The sequence below is a fragment of the Nanorana parkeri genome, unplaced genomic scaffold, assembly GCF_000935625.1.
Source record: "Nanorana parkeri isolate BGI_ZX_2015 unplaced genomic scaffold, ASM93562v1 scaffold70, whole genome shotgun sequence".
Lineage (NCBI taxonomy): Eukaryota > Metazoa > Chordata > Amphibia > Anura > Dicroglossidae > Nanorana > Nanorana parkeri.
In genome coordinates this window covers 508,227-532,602 of record NW_017306338.1, presented here as the reverse complement: position 1 = coordinate 532,602, position 24,376 = coordinate 508,227, and the positions used below count along the sequence as shown (strand labels likewise).

Here is a 24,376-nt window from a genome sequence, read left to right as displayed (position 1 = left end):
TATATATAATGAAGAATTATTATTTTTTTAGGGGGGGGGGTTATACCTGGCTTTTTTTGCCAGCATCTAAATCCTCCTGTAGGCAGCAGTATAAACAATTGTTTCTCAACAGAATCCTGTGTCCTTTAATAAACCCCATAATTTTTCAGGGTAGTGCATAGGCACAATTAACATTCTTAGATTTTTTTCTTTAACATAGCAAATCTTCACTTTTTGAATTAAGGTCTACTTAATATACAGTTGATACAGTAGCCTTTTAAAATGAGCAAACTCCTACTAATTGCCACAGTAAGCAAATCTTAGAACATATACCGTAGCACATGTTAAAGCCATTGCTGTTATAGCATACAAAGGCATATAGTAGCATTTCCCAAGCCAGTCTTTGGATGTTTTATGGATAGAATTGTTCTGCTCTCAGTGAGCTGTTGGACTGTGGGCCAGAGCAGACATTTTCAATGTGCATGTTGTTTTTGTTATTGTGTATTGCAATGCTATGGGTTAAAGTATATTTCCACTTTTGAAGTCTAATTTAAGAAAACCCCACTATATATTTGATTCATGTGTTTCTTTAGACAGCATACCTAAAAAATGTTTAAAAAAAAAACTACGGGGATAATTATTGTTAACCCTTGCAGTGGGGCTACCCCCACTAAATCATCACATCCAATAAACTGTTTTTTGGACGTGAAGACATACCATCGCTGCAGTAGAGGAGGAGACAGACTGAATGGAGCGCTGTCATAGCCAGCGGCTTTGAGGATCGGGTGAGTATATCTTTGTTATTTTTCTCCTTAGACCAAGACAAGCACTTAACCCTTTCAGTCTAGCCTCATTGCAAGGGATAATATTAACATTCCCTGGAGTTCTTCTTTAAATAAGATGTCTTACCTTGTAGATGTTTCTTTGGTGAAGGCCTTTGTGCAGATTCCAAGCTTCTCTGAGCAGCTTGAAAGCGAAAGTAGTCAAACTGAGCGACAAACTGAGCTTCTCATTATTAACCCTTTGTTAGTACAGAGTGTTCAAATCTAGTTTACAACTGATAATGAGATCTGCCAGCACAGTCTAGACAGGGTTAATTAGAGAAAACATAACTTCTCCAGCCCCCTCCTTAACATTACATAGAGGGAAAACTAGGTAGGATTTTTAAGCACTGTTCACACCTGAGCGTTTTGTCACAAGCTGTAAAAGGCTGAATGCTAGAAAAGGTGCATGAGCTTTTTTTTTCTGGCAGATTACAGGGCGTTTGGCCCAAAGACTTCAATGGCAATGCGTGACACAAGCATTTTGCACATTTCTGTGTGCGTTTTTGCACACATTTGTCCATTGACCACAATGTCTTTCAATCTGCCCGCTAAAATGTGCGTCTTCATGTGCACGTGTCTAATTTGCACAAAAATCTGCAAACCACTCTAGACAAAACGCGCGCTAATATGCGTAAACACGCTGACGGCTAGGTGTGAACAGAGCCTTAAACATATAAGCAGCAATTTGTATTTTTATGCAATGTGAACAAGAACATGTAACAAAGATAAAGCAGATTTTATTCCAATTTGGCTGCAGAAGTGGAAATACACTCTAAGGCATGGGTGCCCATTAGGTAGATCGTGATCTACCAGTAGATCTCAAAGCTGATGCTGGTAGATCACGAAGGGTGTGAATGGCGGCCCCTTTATTCCATTTTGGTATATTTATTTAGCTGTGCACATATGATTACCTATTAGCCTGAGTCTGCTGAGCCAACCTCCCTGACACCTTTCTGGTGGATTCTGGTGATTGAAGTGCTATGTATTACATCAAAGAATATTACTTTACACAGCCTGTTGCACTGCACTGTTTGCAAAATACAGCAAGGTGAGCCAGGAGAGAGAGCGGGGAGAGAAAGCCAGGAAAGAGAGCAAAAAGAGACAGCCAGTGGAGAGAGCAAGGAGAGACGGACAGGAAAGAGAGCGAAGAGAGACAGCCAGGAGAGAAAACGGGGAATGACAGCCAGGAGAGAAAACGAGGAATGACAGCCAGGAGAGAGAGGAGAGACAGCCAGGAGGATGAGCAAGGAGAGAGAGCGAGGGCGTTTTTTTTTTTTCGTTGGTAGATCTCATGTAGCTCGTCATTTGAAAAGTAGATCTTAACACAAAAAATTGTGGGCACCCCTGCTCTAAGGTGTTGATGCACTGGGTAAGCTGATAAATAATCCCTCCTCAGCCTTCTCTAACCTTCCCAGCTGCAGCTGCTTGCAGTTGGTGATGTCACAAGTACATGCATGTGCTCTGAGCTGTTTGGATGAGGGACTTGGTGCTATGAAGAGAAAATGCAGAGAGTTCCTGTGAAGATTGCTTTTAGCTAAGCCTTGTGTGGTTGCTGGCAATGCCCGGGGTGATTCTCTACATGAGCTCCTTAGAGTACAGCTGCTGGCAGTGCTCTATACTATTGGAATAATGGACACCCTACCCCAGAACAAGTAAGAGAGGGTGGAAAACACAGTATTCAACCAGTGAACATTATTGTTTGTGTGCAAAAAATATGGGTGCTGGCAAGCTGACATTCAGAATTCTTATTAGTTATCCAATGCACCATTATTCTGTATTTCCAATGAATTAATAATAACATTGTTTACTTTAACAAAGTGTTCCATAATTGAGATTGGCTATAATTCTAAGGGTAACCTGACACAATTTGAAAACACATCCCTTTAAAGTTTACGTAAACCTTAACAATTAACTTTTCTTATTTGCTCCCTTTTGGTCTGTTAAAGGAGAATTATGAGGCAAGTGATTTTCAGAATTCAGAGAATTATGAGGCGACGTGTGACAATGAAACTGTCACACGTCGGCTCTATAGATCGGGAAGTAAGCGAACACATAACATCGCTCGCTCACTTCTCGATCCTGTGCCTGCAGAGAGCCGTGACTGTCACTCACGGCTCCCTGCAGGGATTCCCCTGTCCGATCCTCCAGCGCTAAGTGGAGGAACGAACGGGGGAGGGGGCGGGTACAGTTGGCTCTGCCTCTAGATATGCAGAGCCAGCTGTTAATCACGCAGCTGGGTGGATCTCAACAGTAATGTCGGGATACATCCCGACTGTGGCGATCTCAGTATACCGCGAGCTGTAGCTGAGAACTATGGGGAAAAACACTTACTTACCCCATAGTTCTCCTTTAATCCAAGTGTTTTGTTATATGTGCTCGATATATGCAAAAATATGTCTGTTAAATCTGTCAAAAATCTTAGCTGATATCTTTCTGTGCTGATTGTTATCAGTTACCTTTGTTTCCAGCTATCTTTTGTGGACTACAAAACACCTCTCACCTAGGTTATGGCTAAGAGGAGGTGGGAAGGGGGGGTTGTTCTGTAATCCTATTGCACTTCCTCTGTCTGGTGACAGCACTGTTCCTCCATTGATACAACGCAGGAAGTAAGCGTTGAACCTTGTAACCATGTTTCATGTCACCCCCATATTTAGGGTAAAACATGAAACATGGTCACATACCCCATACCATTCCGTTTGAATTTAGCACAGCTGTGCGCGGGCCCCACCTGCATGGCAGAGAGCACTTATAGAGAACAATAGAGCACTGGCAATTCCTTCTCTCTCACTGCCGTAGTTTAGCACCACTTCCTCCAGCCTATCCGCACCGCTGTACGGACATGAACCTGTGGAGAGAGTTTGCAGGAGCCAGGGCGTGATGCACTGATCGCCCTGGCAATGCTCTGCAGACCTTATTGCAAACATTCGATACATTTACATTCTTTTTTTTCTGCATGCTTTTATTACATTTCTACAGGGAATACAAGAGGTCATTGTCAAGCAGTATGCGTTTAATGTTTACTAGACATACTTCAACAAAACACTATAAAAGTTTCAGTGGCTTTTACATTTTTTTTTCCTTTTGAGCATCTAATGAAAGGCTTCTGACACGTGCAATTCTATGAAATAAGCCCATTTTTATAAGCATCGTGCTTATTTTATTTTTTTTGCACTAAAGAGAAACCTCTTTAACCTCTTAAATCCAGATTTAAATATTATTTTGGCAGTAAAGTCTAATGGTTTTGAAGAGATCTTAGAAAATGTAAGGGTAGCAATATATCTAGTCATTTGGTAGTATAAACTGTCTTTGTGTATGCTTAGCTTCGATACTGCAGGGTGATTTTCTTAACCAGTGATCGCTGTTGAGCTAATGAGGTTTATGGTGCTTAAATATACTAGAGGTTTGTCTGCTACTAATGATTCGAACATATAAAGAAAATTCCCACAAGCAGTTACTTCAAGTGAAAACAATAACGCCAAGATGATAAACAGATCAAGGTTGATAAAAGCTGTTCTACCAAACTTTCCCCGATCATTCTTATGTCCAGAAAGTCCCTGTGGGTTCTTTTAATGTCATAGGCAGCCTCCTTGACCAAAAGGAGAAGAGTGGGAGGTGGGTGGGTGAGGCCAAGGTCAGCTTTTTTAAAAAATAGTTTACATATTACCTTCCCGCAGCTGAAGTTACATGTATTTTTGGGCTAAACCATTTCCATTTTTTCGTGGAATCAAACTTTTTTGTACTAATGTAGCATCTTATTCTCTATATTGTATCTAAGATATTGTCATTGTTCCGTATTATGTATTTATATACATAAGTCAAATTGTTAAAGAATTCTATCAATTCAATAATATTTTAATCAAATTGTGTATATTGAAAACATGATATATTTCCCTTGTTGTTTTGATGTATTCTAGCTACATGTACCATTAGTAATGCCTAGCACATTGCCATTACTTGAAAGTTCTCTTACAACGAGGCCATCTGCCAGTATCAATACCACCAATTCACTGCCATCTGAAGCTTTGCCAGACACTGGTGGAGAAAATCCAGACACCGCCACATCAGCACCATTCTTAATACCTGCCAATACAAGCGCACATCCAACTCCAGCTCCTACAAGTACCAGTCCTACAACACCAGGTAAGTTTTAGTTTTTAACATTTCTGCATATATTGTACTTACACTTCATCAACATTTTTGCAATGCTTGTTTGATGGTGTTTTTAATTGACTTTCACTTTTCAGTGTGGATATTGTGAATTTCCAATTGCTTTTTCCTTTGTGTTCCCTGCTGTTCTCTTTATCACTATTCTCCTATATGTGTAGCCAAACTAGCTTTCCTTGCATGATAAGTGAATAAAATATTTTTTTGTATTTCTCACAAACTGCAAATTTACAGCCCCAAATTGCAATTGCATTGACCCAAATGTTAAAGGCTCAAACTAGCTTCTTTAGTATAGAGTGGGGAAAAGGTAGAATGTCTGTCTTGTCTGTTTGTTGTTGTCTACCAAGACATATCGCCTCACTTCCTGTCCCTGGAACCCCATCACCAATACTGAAAGTGAGGGAAAATATCCCCAGAGAGAAATAAAAAAACTGATATGTTTTAATCTTTTCCCACTCTGTCCAAAAAATAAAAATGGGCTTAGGCTTAAAGGTTAAGTGGACTTTAAAACAAAGTACACTTATCATTTTGGCCCCTTTATGATGACCTTACCTGTCCCTCCCTTCCCTTGCACAGATGCATACTTACCGACCTCCAATGAGCAAAGCCCCTGTTTTGTGTATATCCTGCAGCAGACGTTTTCTTGGTCGCTATGGGACTTGTCTTCCAAAAAGGAGACACAGGTAGATCAGCCCCATAGAAGTCAATGGGGGATGTAATGCAAAAGCACAGCCAGGCGAAGGAGACACCTACTGCAGGATGTAAACAAACAATGGAGGCCATGCCCCTCAGGACTGTGCGGGAGAAGGGAGGAATCGTTGATGTCATTTTAAAGGGGCCAAAAGGATAAGTGCACTTATCCTTCAAACATTCTATTATACGGTATATGTCATATCCGCTGCATGTCCCTCTTGTGCTTATTTACAAAATTTAGTGGAAACCCAAAAGATAGGAAGAATTTACAAACTCCATGAAGATAGTATTGTGGCTGCTGGTTTGTGAGTACCTGAGGTTTTGCATCCTACCCTCAGTGTTGTTGCATCGTCTTCACGCAGTCACAACAAGAATGCATGTAGTGGGGATGATCCCACTGCAAAGGGTGACCTCAGCAATACATTTACTCTGTACTTTCTTAGGACACTGAGATTTGTAATCTGGAATTTTGCTATGGTTAAAGATTCTACTTCATTAGTTCTAGGGATGCACCGATACCGATACTAGTATCGGTATCGGTGCCGATACCGAGTATTTGGGTGAGTACTCGTACTCGCCCAAATGCTCCGATACCTAGCACGAGTACTTCCTGTATCAGGAAGCCGGGCAGCGCATCATTACACGCTGCCCGGTTTCCTGATTGGCCAGGAAACGGCTCCATGCTCTCTCTTGGCCAGGAAGCTAGCAAATCCGGAAGCCGGGCGCCGTGTAATGACGCAGAACCCGCCATTTTGATTGGCTGGGAAGCCGGCGTCATGCTCCCTCGTCATCTCATGAATCATAATATTAGGAAAGTGACCTTAAAGCATTAGTTTGTATTGCTTTAGAAAAAATGTGACCTGTCCCTTTAACAAAAAGTATCGGTAATTGGTATCTGCGAGTACTTGATCAAAAGTATCGGTACTCGGTCTTAAAAAAAGTGGTATCGGTGCATCCCTAATTAGTTCCCTTAGCACGATCATGTGAGACAGTCTATTGCCTTGTCATCAGGGTGGCTCTACAGCAGTAGTGCCCAATAGGTCTATCGTGATCTACCAGTCGATCGCAAAGCGATCCCTGGTAGATCGCGACGTCCTGTCCTCCTGCCGTGGGACTTCTCTGGATCCCCGCTGCCCTCCCCCATCTCTATGCAGCGGAGATCCAAGAAGTGAACGATGCGCTGCAGGTAGGGACGGTGGGCGGAGGCGCTATCACAACAGCACGCCGAGCGGTGAGGAGAGAGCCGCCCGGCCTGGATCTGACAGCCGGCGGCTCCCTCTCTCTCCTCACCGCACATGCTGCTGTGACAGCGGATCAGGCCGAATGAATGAATGAGCAACGTCGTACACATTCGGCCACACCAGCACAGCGGGAGGACAGGACGCCGGCGCCTCTAGAGCGCACTGGAATGCAAGCCGGCCGACTCCCTGCATTCTGGGGCAGGAGGTGGCGTGAGGTTGTATTGAAGTCAATGGCACCACAGCCATGTCCCCCGTCCACAGTTTGCTGCCATTGACTTCAATGCACCGCCATCCTCCACCCCCCCCCGAATGCAGGTGTTTTTTCGTTGGTAGATCTCATTGAACTTGTCATTTGAAAAGTAGATCTCCGAACGAAAAATTGTGGGCGCCCCTGCTCTACAGCTTCCACTCAGAAGTTCCTTTGCGGGTGCTGACTGCAAGTGCCCTAAACACTCTCACACATTTTTCCCTGCAGAGTCAGTCTCTGATCTCTTAGACTTAGACCTCAGAGTTTAACTGACCGGCCTAAATCGCTATGTACAGATTAAGTGGAAGTTAATGTTAACACTCAATGTATAGGTTGTATTGACCAGATACTGCTGCATTGACCTTATGTGCAATGGGGCCTTGCAATCCTGGATTAAAGCTGGTTATGCACTGAATGATTTTCAGTCACTTTTTGATAAACGGGATAAAATTTGCTCAGTGAGTGGCCTTGTCTGCCGGCTCCTGCCCAACATCCTTTGATTGCAAAATGGAAAGAGTCAAAAAATTGTTGGCCGAACAGCTCCTTCATCCAATCAGATGCAGGCAATGTTCAGGTACTTTGGCAGCCAATGAAGCCGATTGTGAAAATCCAATAGCCGCAGCAGGAGATTCCTCCATCCACTCTTGTTTTTTCGGTCGGCCCAAAAGCTGAATTACAAATCTCTAACTGTGTACAGTATACCCATCTTTAGAGGTCTTTTATTGCCTGCATGAAGTCCAGATTAAAATCCACAGGTTTTTCTGAAACTTAGTTTAATGTTAACCCCGCCATGCAGATGTAACTCGCAACTCTACACCAATGGTTGTTGAGCATTGCAAAGTTTTTATTTCAGCATCTGTTGTGCCATGTGTACTAAAGTGGGCTTGTCTAGAAAAGCATGTTCAGCAGGTTCAAAGTAATTTATTCAGAGTCCTAGCACTACAGGAGGTTTGAAATATTATGTATCTAAAGGGCCTTCCTCTACAATGAGTTCAGTTGGATAGGGAAAGCCAGAGGCTCTAGCTTATTCCAGTCTTCCTGAAAAATAACCTGTTTTCCTATTTTCCTGGCCAGAAGGCAACCCTATAGCTAATAATTTATTATTCAGGATCCTTTTTTATTGTTTCAGCTCTTTGATGTCCTGTAATTCATTGTCTTCTTTGTGAAATACTTTTTTTTGTACCCTTTATTTAAACAAATCAATTCCCCTGCCCTTAACATTATCCTTTTGCCAAACACAAATGAAAGTTAAAAAGAATAAGTAGGTATTTTATTCACTTTCTTCTGTATTTCCTTCCTGCCTCATGTTTACACTTGAGAGCTCTCGAAGCATACTCTACTAAATCAAGCGTTTTTGGTCAGTATTTTACCTGCCTTATGCAAGAAATGTTTGGAGAATATATGTGAATATAGTCAGTCAGGAAAAATTCATACAGTACAAGTTTTTAAAATGAATACATTAATATAAACTAAATGAGTCATTAAATGAGTCGTCCAAACATTATTTAAAACATGTTAATTGTTAAAACATAAATTTTCTAAACCAGTTAAATTGTATGTACAAAATGAATTAATATTTTCTATTCATTTAATATTTAAAAAGGCAGCCTCTCTGTTTTAAGGTCCAAAACATATATGTAGTGAAGCAGAATATATAGGTTGTAATTTAATGCTGGTAACTACTTCCAGAAGCGTAACATCAAGGGTGTGTTTAACTGCTAAATGCGTCACTTGAGTCTATGCAAATTGCCTACATAGAAACACAACGGTCGTACATTGCCCTATTGCCTTAGTTTTTAGTGACCAGACTCTACTGTTAGGTTTATTTGCACTGCAACACCAGCCACCAAACCTCCCCATGACAGGTCAGTATTGCGCCTTTCTTGTGTGATCATGATATCAACAACCCTCCCCAGACCAGTGTCTTTCAGAGACATGGCTGCATAGTAGCATGGAAGTAAAAATGTAAAAAAAAAAAGAAAAAAGGTACTTAAAAATATGTATATTTTTTTTTATCCAGTTTCAAATTATAAAAAGACAGGGGGAATCCTGGGGTTACATTTGAAGGTGTTCTGTAATGTGACTGTAGCAGAAGAATTGTTATCACCATGAGTAAGTTACAAGAATAAAATTCTTGGCTGACATAAAACACAGAGAAAACTGTAGATTTTGTGTAAAATTGAAGCAGAAGTAAAATCTGTTGTGCCTGGTGGGCTCTTGCCATAATATGCAAGTATGCACAGTATACTTGCACATAATGGCACCCTTGCCTGACAAGTGTACTCTCCTCCAGTGCTGACTGATCCATCAGTGGCGCTTCATCCACCACCGCCATATCTTCCTCTGCTTCTTCCAGGTCCCTGTCTGGCCATTGGACTGCCTGATTGACAGCAGGCTCTGCCCGCCCCCTCCCAGTCAGGGCTGGAGGATCGGAGAGGGGGGCAACCCTGTGGAAAGCGGTGACTGACGGTCACCGCTCTCTGCAGAGAGATGATCGGGAAGTGAGCGATCAGCGGTATGTTTTCGCTCACTTTTCAATCAATAGAGCCTACGTGTGACAGTTTCAATGCCACACGTCAGCTCTAACTATGGGGATGAGTAATTCACTCACCCCATAGTTCTCCTTTTTTAAATGTTTCCCCTTAAACCACTTGAGTGTTGCTTTAGGAGTATGCTTTTTTTTTTTATAACCCAACCCTGATCTGTACTTCTCCACAAATTTGTCCCTGATCTGTTTGGAGAGCTCCTTGGTTTTCACGGTGCCGCTTACTTGGTGGTGCCCCTTGCTCAGTAGTGGTGCAAACTCTGGGGCCTTTCAGAACAGGCGTGTATATGTATGTATATATATATATATTGAGATCATGTGACACTTAGATTGCACACAGGTGGTCTTTAAATAATGATATGACTTCTGAAGGTAATTGGTTGCACCAGATCTTATGTAGGGGCTTCATAGCAACGGGGGTGAATACATATGCACACGCCACCATTTTGGACTATTTTGTGTATGTTTATTACAAGTAATCCACATAAAAATCCATTTTAATTCCAAGTTGTAATGCAACAAAATAGTAAAAATGCCAAGGGGGTGAATACTGATGCAAGCCACTGTACATCGTCCTCTGTACCCAGCTCTAGTCCCGGCACACTGCATATTCTGGGAAGGACCCAGAGTGTACACAAGAAAGAGAACCTGCTAGAACTCAGAACCAGTTGCTGTTTGGCAGAAGAGACTTGTGTGTCTATTCTGCCAAATCAACTCTAATTTGTAGCAGTTTTTTCATTTTTTAGGTTTACTTCTGCTTTAATTCCTGCATTGTGAGCCTACAATCGACATGTAGTACGTTGCTGCCACTGTTGAATTGCAATGGTGTTTGTATTGTGTTATGTCAACCACCAGCTCAAATAACTGCTGGTTGATTTGACATTTTAATCTTTATCTTTGATGCTTTGTTTACTCTTAATTGAACAGTTCTGTTTACTTTTAACATTTCATGTCAGAGGATTTTGTTAGTCCAGCTGATCTGAGCCAGCACCTAGTTTATAGTAGACATGTTCTCAGATGTTAACATAAAGCAATGTAAACAGTTTTATTAGGATATGTAAGTAAAGATAAGTAATAAACGATGAACTACTTATGTCTGCTGGATAAAATGCGACCCCGATCCCTTCAGTGTTGGCTGCCAGTTGTCAGTAGGTCTAAGTTTTTTGGTCACATGATCTCTGCTAAAGAGGAGGAAGTTCTCTGGTATTTCAGCTTTAGCAGAAGTTACCTGACCAGGTTCTTTTAGAACTTCCTCTTATTAGGCCTCTTTCAGACAGGCGCTCCAATCAGGTCCGCCCACCCAATCTTAGTCAGTGGGCAGCCAGATCTAAACGGACGTGCGTCTTTTCACGTCTGGTTACACCCATCTCCATCCAGGTCCGGAAAACCAAACAGAACAGAGTTCCGTTATGGAGGACCTGCTTGTGATGGATCAGGTGTAATTTGATGTAAAGGGACACATGTCCATTTATTGACTTCCCATAGAGCAAGATGGAGGAAAAAAAACTGGACGGACATGGATGTTACAATGGTGACATCTGATCTGTACTGCTCCGATCAGCAGGGAATTCATGCATGGATCCCATGCTGATCGGAGCTGACAGGTGCCCATGTGAAAAGTGCCATAGATATAACAGAGAAAAACATTGGTGAAGAACTTGGATTGTTAATGAAATGATCTAAAATTAACATATGTGTTTTTCTTTCCAGTCACATACAAGCTTGTGGTTTCTGCTGGGGCCAGTGTTGAAATCACCTTACCAAAAAACGAAGTTCAGCTGAATGCTTTTGTTGTTCCAGAGCCTCCTGAAGGTAATTTTGGTTTGTTTTTATATAAACATATATGTCCTATGTCCCTAAAAATAAATACCGTCCAGGCACATGGCTAAATACACTGTTCGTACATATATGTGAACTGTCTTAGATTTGTCAGACACCATGGCCAGGTAGGTGACCACACTATTATCCACTAAAGTTAAGCACTGCAGTCTGGTCATTGGCCTGTACCTGATCTGTTGACTAAAGTGGAACAGCATTGCCACAATAATGTGGCTTTAATACTGCTCACCTCACTATCTCCTGTCAAGTTCATGGTATTATGGTGCCCACAGAAATAAAGGAAAACTGTACTGAAAGAATAATACTATTGCTGACATCTCCTTCTGAAAATGCTAGTTACCTGGCTGCCTCGCTAATTGAATGTCTCTGGTGTGGAATGAGTAAGGTAATCGGGAACTCTGACTTCACTCTGGCTTGCTTATCTGCATTCTTGTCCTGAGGCATACTGATAATGAAGCCAGAGACAACTAGGCATCTGGTGTTTATAAGAGTAGGTCAGCACTGGCAGCTTTGATTCCTCTCACTACAGGTTTCCTATAGTAAACAAGTCACAAATGAAACATTGAGGCTGCCATTGCTGACTACTTCTGAAAATTCTGGATGCCTAGCTGCTGTGCTGACCCTCTTGCTTCAATACTTTTGTGTCACTGACCAAGAATAAATACTTACAGTAATACCTTGGTTTACAAGTAACTTGGTTTGAGAGCGTTTTGCAAGACAAGCAAACATTTCTGAAAAATGTTGCCTTGATATACAAGCAATGTCTTGCAATAAGAGCAAAATTTTGTAGAAAAGCACCACCCGAATAAGGCTGTAGCAGTGCGAGCGATGAGTCTGTTTAACGACAATGCATGTCACATTGGATAGATTCCTTGTTAAGGTTTCACGTAATGAAAAAGATTCCATTGAGTCAAGAGATAGCAGTGATTCCGTTAGTGATAGTGAAAGTTGCCCTACACAATAATCCTCCTCTCTCTTGTCCCCCTCACACCGGCCACAAAGGTACCGGTAATTGGTTTATTTTTCTTTATATTTTGTACAGTATTATATTACAGTACAGTATTGTAATCATTTTATATGAATATTTTTGGGGTGTGGAACGAATCATCTGAATTTCCATTTTTTCCTATGGGGAAATTCGCTTTGATATACAAGTGCTTTGGATTACAAGCATGCTGCCGGAACGAATTATGCTCGTAAACCAAGGTATTACTGTATATATGCTCTTATACGTTTCATTTCACAGTCTGATGGTGCTTAGAAATTATTGAAGCTTGTGAGTCAGCATAACAGCCAGGCAAGCTGAAACTAAGCAACAGTTGTAGGTCTACAGCGCTCCTCAACCCTGAAGTATAACTAAAGACAAAATTTTATTTTTACATTTGGATAGAGTGGTCAGGGGTTAGAACCACTGACAGGTTTTTTATTCATGTCTGTGTCCCATTGGGGAGTTTCACTCTCTCTATTTGTCTGGATTACCAATGTCACGGGGAATAAAAGTTAAGGTAAATCAAACATTTTCAGTAACCAGCAGAACAGGATACAGGGGAAATTTTCCAATGGGGACCTTTGTTCTCATGAGAACGGTCTTGCATTGGAAAAATATCCGCTCACTTTCTGTTGAGTCTGCAGGACAGGAAGTGAAAGGAAATCTCCCTGATGAGACACCGATGGAAAAAAACTGACAGCGGGTTCAACCCTCCCCTACTCTATCCAAAATTAAAAAAACAAAGGTTTGGCTGTATATATACGTTAACTGGTATCCTCTGCTTGCACCAAGTTGGGGGGAAGAACTGATTGCCTGGGGGTGACTGCTGTTGTTTTCCCATGAGATGAGCTGGCACCTGGAGTGTCTGCTGAGTACTTTTGTACCTTCTTCTTTGGCCTCAAAAGTGCATACTTAGTTAATACGTGTTCTGTCTAGATAACCAGAAATGTTCAAACCTATGTTAAGGAGTTTCTATTCCCAATCATTTAATTTGGTGTGGGTTGTGACATTCTAACGACCAATTTACACCTGATCGCAATGTGACACAGCACGTGTGGTTTTGTGCATTGAGGCGCATTGCAATGTGCTCCTTTTAGACAACCTATTCAAAATGAATGGGCAGAAATGTGCCTTAACGCAGGAAAATTTAGGGCATGCTGAGATTTTTTGCTGCACACTGCAACATACACTGTTCGTACAGGTGCCATTTGATGGCACATTGGCATGTTATTCATTTTGAATTGTGCCTGAATGTCTGACTGCTATCATATATACAGCATATCATATGGAATGGGACAGTGTGGAATACGGAGCATACAGCATGGCATACAGAGTAAGGTGGTGCAGAATGTGGAATGTACAGCATGCCATACAAAATGAGGCAGTGTAGAATGGGAACTGTACAGCATGGTGTGTGGAATATGGAATATACAGCATAGAATGCGGAGTAAGGTGGTACAGAATAGGGAATGAGCAGCATGGCACATGGAGAAAGGTCAATCAAAATAGAGAATGTATAAACTGGCATGCAGAATAGTATATGTGCAGCATGGCTTACAGAATGAGGCAGTGAGCAATAGGGGACATTTAGCATGGTATACAGAGTAAGGTTGTGTAGGAAATGTACAGCATAGCATAGGAAATAAGAAGGTGTAGGACAGGCAATGTATAACAGAGTGAGACAGTGCAGACTAAGTTCAAAATATTAATGTACTGGTAGATTTGTTTTATTACCTCAATAGGCGCAGACCACTGCCAAGCCACAGAAGAAGTTAGTAGAAGATAACTTCCTCTGCCGGCTCTGTTTACAAGTGACAGCAGCATTCAGATGAGCTCTTTTAGCACCCTGAAGTAGGGTCTGGATGGGGATGAGCAGCAAAAATAAACTGCAGAGGTGTTCACGTCTCCATATCACATGTGCCCTGACCCAGCCCCCCACAGTCTGGGCCATATAGCAGTTGCATGGGCTTTAGTTCCAACAGTGAGGGGTACGTTGCTTGGACCACATTTCAGTGCAATTTGTTCCTTAGGTCTTATTAAGTTATGGGATTTCTCTTAGTGGCTGATTTGATTGACAAATGCTTCATTTACTTTTTTATTTGAAAAAGAGAAATCAAGCTAAATGGTATGTTTTTATTGATTAATTAAACTGGTTTTGCAGGTATATTACCCTGAATAAATTGACCAGTAATATTCAGTACATCTTCTCAGCAGCATTACAAGGCACATTGTAATTGTTCTATCTACAACATGTAAAGTGACCTACTGAATTATTAAGAAGGGAATATACATTATTTTCTAGTGACATTTTATGTATTAAAGAAATCCTGTTTTCCGTTGCACTTGAAGGAAAAACGCTGTAATTCAGTTTTTATGTCATTTGCAAGCCAAACGCTGGTTATGGCTGTCTGTGGTAAATGTATATAACTAGAGGAAAGGAAATAGCATTACCCCTTGTAATTAGTCAGGTTCCAGCTGTCATTTTTCCAATGACCACATCTGATTGGTTAGTTGCTAAAAACTGAAAGTTCTTAACGAGTGGTAGGTAAACATAAGGTGACACTTTGGTGGGTTTAAGGGGTACTTTTGCATCCTACTGTATAGTAACTGATTTATGACTTCTGATTTTTAGCAACAAAAAAAATCACATGTAAAATGGATATCTTTAAGTATTTTAGATGTTTAAAAACATTTGGAACCTTTATAGACAAATTGGATAGTGGTAATAAATAAGGATGCGCCGATACCAAGTACCGCATTTGGTACAAGTACAGATACTTTTCGAGCTCCAAGACTACACTAGATTTTGTTTTTATAGATATATATAAGGGATGCACCGATACCATTTTTTGCAAGTACAAGTACTGATACTTGCCCAAGTACTCACCGGTACAAGTACTGATACATTTTTGTTTATTGTCATGTGACAGTTTTTCTAAAACAATACAGACTAATGATTTCAGGACAGTGGTGGAGCGCCAGAGCCAGGTCCCAGCTGCAACCCTGGTAGTTCTCATGACAATGCCAAGTATCGGCCCTGGTATCCCTAGAAATGAGTGCTTTGCATAAGTAAGCATCTCATTTGACTCTTTTACATTTTGTGGTGTTACAGCCTTGAATTTAATTGGGATTTTTATTATATAATGCACATAATCGGTACCACAAAACTTTATTAGCTTGGCATATCTGGATCCTGCAATTTGTGTCTGTTAATTCATGATTAAATTGCTCTAGTGTTATCAAATTGGATGGGGATTGTTGTGGAATAGCAATTCTCAACCCTTGTCACATATTGCCACTTGGATTGAGGTCTGTTCTTAGGATGGGCCATTTGAAGACATTTAGGTCTTAGGTTTTAATCCATTCCCTTGTAACAATGGCTGTGTTTTCGGGAACATTGTTCTGCTGGAAGGTGAACCTCCCCCCTAGTCTCAGATGTTTTGCAGACTGAACATGACTTTCCTCTTGAATTGTCCTGCATGTGGTTTCATCTATACTGCCATGAACCCTGACCAGTGTCACAGTTCGTGCTGGTATAAAAACATTACTATTACATGATGTTACCACCGTTGTGCCTCACCCTGGAAATGGGGTTCTCATTGTGATAAACTATGTTGACTTCAGAATTCAATTGTGTTCTGCCCCAGTCATTTTCTTGCCATGTTCCTAATGACTGTTCCATGATGCTAAGGGAATTCCTCTTTCTTATTTTCTGTGGTCGACCTCTGATTCGGCTGTCAAAATCTTTTGGCACGTTGCCATCATAAATGCAATAGTTGAGTGTGAAAACTGTCATAACGTAATGTTCAAGTTTCATCCAGCTGAGAGACAAAAACAGGATTTCTATAATGTATATAAATGGCTTACTAAAGGTGAAGATCCTTTGTCACACAGGAAGATGGGTGATTTATTTTTTAGTTTCGAAAAACAGTGTAAAAGCTATTAGTTGAAATACACCTAATTTAGTCACAAAGCCTTTAACAGTAATACACATGTAGAAGAATTAAAGTGTATCTAAAGCCAACATTTTGTTAGTTTTATATGTGTGTGGCGTTCAGACCCCTACTGGATTTCTGTATTGCTTTCTCTATCCCCATTAGGGAGACTCACTCTCTATTTGTCATAAAATGCTAAATTCAATCTCCTTTTACTTCATTTTGTATTTATAGGACATGAAGTAAAGGCAAATCTCCGCAATAGCTTCAGTTGGCAAAAAATAAGAAATACCTTAAAGGGCTTTTGAGCCTTTTTTTTTTTTTTTTTACTGTAGCCAAAATGTAAAAAAAATGCCTTTAGATGCACTTTAAAAAAGACCTTCAAGCAAAATGTTTATTAACCCTTGCAGTAGGGCTATCTCCACACTGCAAGAGTTAACTGCTCATTTTTGTCTAGGGAGGAGAATAAAGTTATACTCACCTGATATACTCACCAGATCCTCCAAACCAGCTTGCTCTTAGACCGGTCCTTGGAGCCTCTCTTCTTCTCCGCTGCAGCATAGGAGACAGGTAGGAGGGAGAGCTGTCACAGTCAGCTGGCTTGGAGGATCAGGTGGGTATAACTTTATTTTCCTCCCTAGAACAAAACGAGCAGTTAACTCTTGCAGTGCAGAGATAGCCCTACTGCAAGAGTTAATAAACATTTTGCCTGAAGGTCTTTTTTAAGTCAGAAGAACTTTTAGGCCCTCATCAAATCGGCATGTTTTAGCTGAGCTTAAACAGAAAAAATGGTGTGTCCTGCAAAACCATAAATGTTTTTCCTTCCTGTGCTTTATGGGTCAGTCATGATGATGCATTGATGGGGGTGTGTACGGATACAGCACTCCGACTTATGCCCAATAAATGTTTGTGTTCGTTATTAGTGGTGGGAAAAAAAAGCCTGTGAACCAATGCTATTTAATTACAGACCCTTAGTAATCAGGCATCTGTTATTTCTGCAATAAACTGTAGCAAATCAATCTGTTATTGTTCTAGGTTTTCGTGAATACATTTACATGGATGGTTAGTTTTTCAGTTTTTTTTCTTTTATGCCAGAAACATAAAAGAGTTATTGCGCTGACCATTGATCCATTGTAGCATGAGCTACCTGTGTACACACAATGCTATTCTTCTAATCCTGTGGAGTGTGGCAAACTTGAACAAGTACAGCTATTGTATTAAATTGGGGGCCACACTGCTTCTAGAACAAAGTCACTAAATACTGTACAGACACATCATTGCAGCTCTGTTGCATAAATATGTTTGTGCATTCTCCCAATATGGCATGAACACTGGAAAATATTATTTGAATTCACTCTTAAAACTGCTATTCATATATAGACTGGTATATTTTATGGATGGCTACACAATGATCTAGTCCAGGGCAACCTTGGCACTCCAGCTGCATTGAACCTAAAAATCTCATCGTGCCTCAAACAGCCACAGGCATGACTCCCAGATGCAAACTACTTGTAGTTTTACAACAGTTGGAGTGTGGAGGTTTCCTACCCCTTATTTAGTCCTTGAAAACGTTATGATGTGTCCGGTACTTCCACGTGCCTCCACCAAGTGAAAGGAACTTGACATATTCTGTAAGGTCTGTGTTGTCATTCAACATTTTGTATGTTAGGGGACAGTTGTAGTTTGCTGTTGGATTTGCACATTGTCAGCTTACACATCGCAAAGGAAGTGTATGAAAGTATTCCTTTGTCATATATTGTGATTTCATCCGATCCTGCTTTATAAGTAAATCAGGGTTTATTTTACTATATTATAATTTTTTTTATTTTGGGTTTCATATATTCAACAGTGCTTTACAATCTGGGGAGGTGCAAAAAATGTACTTTTAAGAATTAAGCTAATGTTACACAATTAAAACAAAAAAAAAAGAATAAAGGCCTCGCCCTTACAGTCTAAATACTTAATTTAAAACAATACCAAAACATTAGATTATATTATTTTGGCATGTATTAATATTATTTTCCATATATATAGGAAAAGTATATACCTATGATTGGAGGCTGATTACTCATCCTACAGATTACAGCGGAGAAATGGAAGGCAAGCATACACAGTCACTCAAGTTGTCAAAGGTGAGGACATATCTTAAAATGTAGCACTATATAATTGCAGATTAGACTTCTGTGCCTATCACTTCCAAATATTCTGTTAGGTAAATTATGGTGCATGGTTCTGTGAAGTGCCTTGGGTACTTTCTGCAAATTTTAAACAGCATATTCTTACATTAGAAGTTTTGGAATCTGTTCAAACACAGTCTGACATCTGTCAAATTGGGCACTGCCTATTCTTTCACAATACCCTGACCATCCTAGTCAATATCTGATACAACTTCTGCCAATCATCTGCCCAAAATGTGATTGAGATTTCCAAAGTGGGGATGCCTTTAATTTTACAAATACAGACTGATTTTACACTGGTATGTCTGTTCTTCGTTTTAAGTTTGTCTTCATATATCACAATCTGTGTACAGCCGTGTCTTCAAATCTGTGCCCATACATCACAGTTTGTGTTCATCATTGTCTGTCAGCCTTTGTCCATGACGGCTTGTATGTCTCTGTCTCTGGTCTAAATAGGGTTAGTGAATGCAATGTGTCTGCTCAGATGTTGATAACACTTTTTCTTGTTCACAAGCTCACAGCAGGCCTGTACGAGTTTAAAGTCATTGTGGATGGGGAAAATGCACACGGAGAGGGGTTTGTGAATGTTACCGTCAAGCCTAGTGAGTGTCAAGCTAACATTTCCTAATTTGCTACTGGTGAACGGATGTAATATATTCTTTTATATTTATGATGTTGTTATTCTTTACAGAGCCACGTGTAAATCAGCCGCCGGTAGCCATTGTGTCTCCTCGCTACCAAGAAATCTCACTGCCTACCACCTCTACTGTCATAGATGGAAGCCGTGAGTATAAACATAATAGTCATCCTTCTGTGCCTTTCTTTGTTAAGGCACTCTTCCGTGTGTTGAGATTTGTAAGCAGAATTTCATAGAAACCTCTTCATCTTTAGAGTAAGTGGATTCAGTGTGTTTCTGTGGATGCCGTGTTCAATTTCTCTTTGCTAGTAGTATGCCAATAAGTGATTAGTATCAGACCCTCTGTGCGGCTATATCCTGGGTTAATGGTTTTTCCTCTTTAATAAAATTATGTGTTTGTGATTAAAACTGTAAAACGCTGCTCTGTGCTTACTGCATGTGACAGAGCCAGACCACTGCTCCCAAACACACAGTGCATCCATCTGAGTTTTCAGCCCACTGCACATCAACAACGCTCATGATCCCTGAGCAGCATTGTTAAATGGAGCACTATGCAGGGGGCGAGTCAGACCGCTGGAGACCCAGACTGCTACGGTCTGTGTGGAGAGCTCAGCTGCAGGCAAAGGGCAGCTTATTACAGTTTTAATCAAACCCATTGTAAGAGATGTTTTTAAATGCCATATTCTTTACTTGTTATGCACCCTGAATTCATAAACAACTATTCAAGTGGGATATGGGTATTATGATTAACATAACATTCTGTTCTAACAGCAATTAATGAGCACAATTTGAAGATTGCATTCAGCACTGAAACATTTTGCTCTTCACAGTGGATGCCACAGTAATTTTATTATGTTGGTTCGCTAATGTTCAGGTTTTGCCTTAGAGATCAGAGAAACCAAAGTGGAATCTGTGTTGGGTACCTAACACATACTGTATATCTTAAATTAATAATACATTCTGCTTCTTTTCCTTATTGTCCCCAGAGAGCACAGATGATGAAAAAATAGTTAGCTACCACTGGGAGGAGCTAAAGGGTCCACTAAGGGAAGAGAAAATTACAGGAGACACTGAAATACTTAAACTCACTAACCTTGTTCCTGGAAATTATACTTTCAGGTAAGAATCCTGCACCAGAAGCCTCTGTTAATTCTTTTATATATAATTAGGGGGCCTTAGGATACTATCTGTGTATATATACATGACTGTGTAGAAGGCTTGTAAAATTGGTAGCTGTTATAGGAGGCAGACTGAAATGATGTTTTCTGTAGGCATTCTGAATATATTACTGGCATACTGAGTACCGGTATGGACTTCTAGTAATGCCTCCTGGTAAAAATATGCAGGATCTTGGAAAGAAGCAATCTACTTCTGATATTTACTTTTATGACCTTAATTCTTCAGGACTGACCAAACCTTCTAGCACCAAGCTGAAGAGGCCCAATACGTTTTCAATACACAAGGTCCATGTGATGCTTGAAAAGTCTATCTGTTTTCACTGTGATAATGGCATTTAACCATGAGCCTTTTTTAAATATGTTACTTGGATGTGTTTCCCATAAGGCATTGCTTGATGTCTCCAACTTCCCTGTTACACCTAGGTGTTTTGTCACTCAAAGGTAAGTGTGACAAAACGCTCAAGACAAGGAATCCCATTCACTTGTCTTCAGTGTGACAAGATGCTGAATCCTTTTCATTTCTATGGCCCCAGTTCAAACCTGAGTGTTTTGTTGTGCGTTTTGTTGCACAAAGTTTCCCATTGAAGCTTATGGGACCAAAAAGCTCTGTAATTTGCCAGAAAGTAGCTTATGTACTTTTTCCATTGACAGACATTTTTCTGCTTGTGACAAAACATTAAGGTGTATGGAAACCCCTGACGGTTTTTTTTTTTTTGCCGACTTTGTCCCATTGTGAAGGTTTCCCTTAATTTTCTGTTCCAGAGACACAGCAGGAAATAAGAGAAGATCTTTTCTCTTAGAAAGACACACTTTTCTACTTCCCCACTGGTAGATTTCCTTTCATGTGGCAAGTCAAACATTTTTCAATTCCCATAGTTTTTTATACTAGAGACAGTGGTCCCCATGACCAATAGACAGGTGTATCTTACCAAACAGAGTCACAAACAGCATTAAAAACCCAACGGTGGTTCTAACCATTCCCCACTCTATCCAAAGTTTTAAAAAATACTTTAATACTCCAGTAAAATCTTTGTAGTGCTTCACATGCTGACTAGAACTGCATGAAAAATTACATTGTGCTTTTACATTGTGTTGGTGAAATGTGTAACCCATCACCCATGCTACATATAAAGTTTGGAGAGCCCCTGGCCACACACAATCTGCTTTGTGATTTCTCTTGGCATCACCAAGAAAATAAGCCTGCAGTATACCTGGCTGCTGGTTATATGATGAAAGATATCAGCAATAACCCACCTCTAGCTACAGCAAATAGTTATGTGTGTCAGGTCTCACACAACTTGAAGCAGGACGTTGCCCTGAATTTAAAAACCTGTAAGCAGGAAGGATTTTTATTGCAGAAGAGACATACTTTTCTTCTATGTCTCTTCTGCAATAAAGGCTTCTTACATTCCTCCTCTCAAGATGCTTTAGAATGTACACTGAGCTGCACATGCTCAACTTAATGTACGTTCTTGGCACACCTCAGTGCTGCAATGAATGCACTCCCGTGTGCATAAGTCGGTGTTCTGTCGTCCCATAATGGCCAAACACCCCAAAACCTGGAAGCCAGGAAGAAGGTGTCATAGCCCAGTGAGAGAGCGTACTAGCGTTGTATCTCTGGACCAAAAGTGAGTGTGTAGGCAGAGTTTAGTTCAGCTTTGAGAGCATGAGGAATAAGATAGTGATCAGAGACAATGCAGACAAGACTATGTTGTTGACTACACTGTTGCACTAGCAACTATAATGTATTCTTCTATAAAGCTGAAATGGGCTATGATTTACACTTTGGGGTCTATTTATAAATGTTTTAACATTCACACGGCTTTCACCCAAGATTCATACATCTTTTTATTTAGATTCACTTGAAAATATGTGAAAGTTGCATGAATCTTGTTTGAACAAATGTATAAATACCGTATTTGCCGGCGTATAAGACGACCCCCGATTTTTGGGGGATGTTTTAAAGTTTCAAAACCCGTCTTATACGCCGGGTACATACAGAAGGATATGGTATACTGTATGTAGCCTAAGCTACATACAGTATACCGCGCTGAGCCAATCACGGCAGGCTTTGTATTAATGAATACAGGCTTTGTATTCATTAATACAAAGCCTGCCATGATTGGCTCAGCACGGTATACTGTATGTAGCCTAAGCTACATACAGTATACCGCGCTGAGCCAATCACGGCAGGCTTTGTATTAATGAATACAGGCTTTGTATTCATTAATACAAAGCCTGCCATGATTGGCTCAGCACGGTATACTGTATGTAGCCTAAGCTACATACAGTATACCATATCCTTCTGTATGTACCCCGACCCTGATTTTTGGGGGATGTTTTAAAGTTTCAAAACCCGTCTTATACGCCGGCAAATACGGTAGATCCTTACCGTTTATGGCACCAGGTTAAAAAAACTGCCAAGTAAAAATAGCAATTACCAAGAAGACTTTTCTCCATTCTTAGAGACATATCTATGACATATGCTAGCACTTTATAGTTAATCAAAATACAAATTTAGAACCATATTTCTATAGTATATATGCCAATACTTTTGACTTTAAAAAAAAAGGCCAACTAAGAAATTGTGGGGTGTTCATAAATATTTTTTTAGTAAAGTAGTTTTAATAACACATGTGCATGAATGTTTAAAAGAGAACTATAGGGAGAGTAAAATATATTCTTCCCGATGGTTTGAGCCTGGTGTGACACTGCAGGCTTCACATGCCGGATATGTAGCTCGAGAGATCACAAACCGCTGATCACTTAGCTCATGGCTTCTCCCTGAAGAGAGCAGGACTGTCAGTCCCCACTACCTGGAAGGATTCCCCCTCCCCCCTCTGTTCCTCGTGTGGTTATTGGAGGCACAGACAGGGCAGTGATTGGGCACACCTGGCTCTGGCTCTAGAGGGGCAGTGCGAGCTGTCAATCAGGCAGCGTGGTGGATCCCGACAATAGTTTTCGAGAGGTTTCCTGTCTGCAGCATGGCTCTGTGCTATCAGCATATAATGAGCATTGTTGACTTTGGGTCACTGGAGTACATTAGTAAATGTACTTCTGTTACCCAAACTAGAACTATAGCCAAAAAAAGAGGTTTGGCTATACTTCTCTTTTAAGAGGATAAACACCTTTCTGATGCTTTATTTTAACTAACATTACAGCTAACATGGAGCAATGAGCTATAGAGCAATGTTAATATTTAGACAGCAAAAAGTTGTCCTTTTTTTTTTCCTTAGGTTAACTGTTGAAGACTCTGATGGGGCCAGAAATTCTACTACTGCAAACCTTACTGTAAACAAAGCTGTTGATTACCCTCCTGTGGCAAATTGTGGAGCAAACCAAGTCATCACACTGCCCAAAAACTCTATTGTGCTGTATGGAAACTTAAGCACTGATGATCATGGTATTATCAGCTATGAATGGTCCTTGAGTCCCAGCAGCAAAGGAAAAGTAATGGAGATGCAGGTGAGGAACGTGTACACATACATATAGGCAGCTTTAAAATATAATGTTTAGCACCCAGATAAGCAAACAAATATGGATATGATAGCATTCACTCTTTAGTACTTTATGTGGTTACCTTTTGCCTTAGTAAAATGTCTCCCCATACTTTTCATTTTAATTGTTTTGGACCTCTTACATCCAGATGAAACAGGGCTGTTGTGTCCTGCTGTTGTCCCTTACTCGGGTATTCCTTTTTCTTGATGTAATTATTCCTGTAGACTGCAGTGGAATAAAGCAAAGTTATATTCCTAGTAAAGGATTATTAGTGTCCATTAATAGACCCCATCTGGGGGCTGTATAATCACGCTGTAGACTGATTCAGATTGGTGGGTTTGGATTAAATGTTTCCAAAAAGTTAGGTCATGGCAACCAGAGGATTTACATATCAGGGTGGGTCAAGCAGTAACAGCCCCCCCCTCCCCCCC

At 40.5% G+C, this 24,376-nt stretch overlaps 1 protein-coding gene across 1 annotated transcript in view; it reads left to right on the top strand.

The window, feature by feature from the left end:
• KIAA0319L (KIAA0319 like) overlaps positions 1–24,376 on the top strand; it is an 87,758-nt gene that overhangs the window by 40,498 nt on the left and 22,884 nt on the right. The window contains exons 5-11 of the mRNA XM_018576597.1: positions 4,718–4,943; positions 11,404–11,505; positions 18,490–18,587; positions 19,147–19,234; positions 19,324–19,416; positions 20,256–20,388; positions 23,684–23,912. Of these exons, the coding sequence (XP_018432099.1) occupies positions 4,718–4,943; positions 11,404–11,505; positions 18,490–18,587; positions 19,147–19,234; positions 19,324–19,416; positions 20,256–20,388; positions 23,684–23,912 (969 nt within the window). The remainder of the gene's footprint in view (positions 1–4,717; positions 4,944–11,403; positions 11,506–18,489; positions 18,588–19,146; positions 19,235–19,323; positions 19,417–20,255; positions 20,389–23,683; positions 23,913–24,376) is intronic.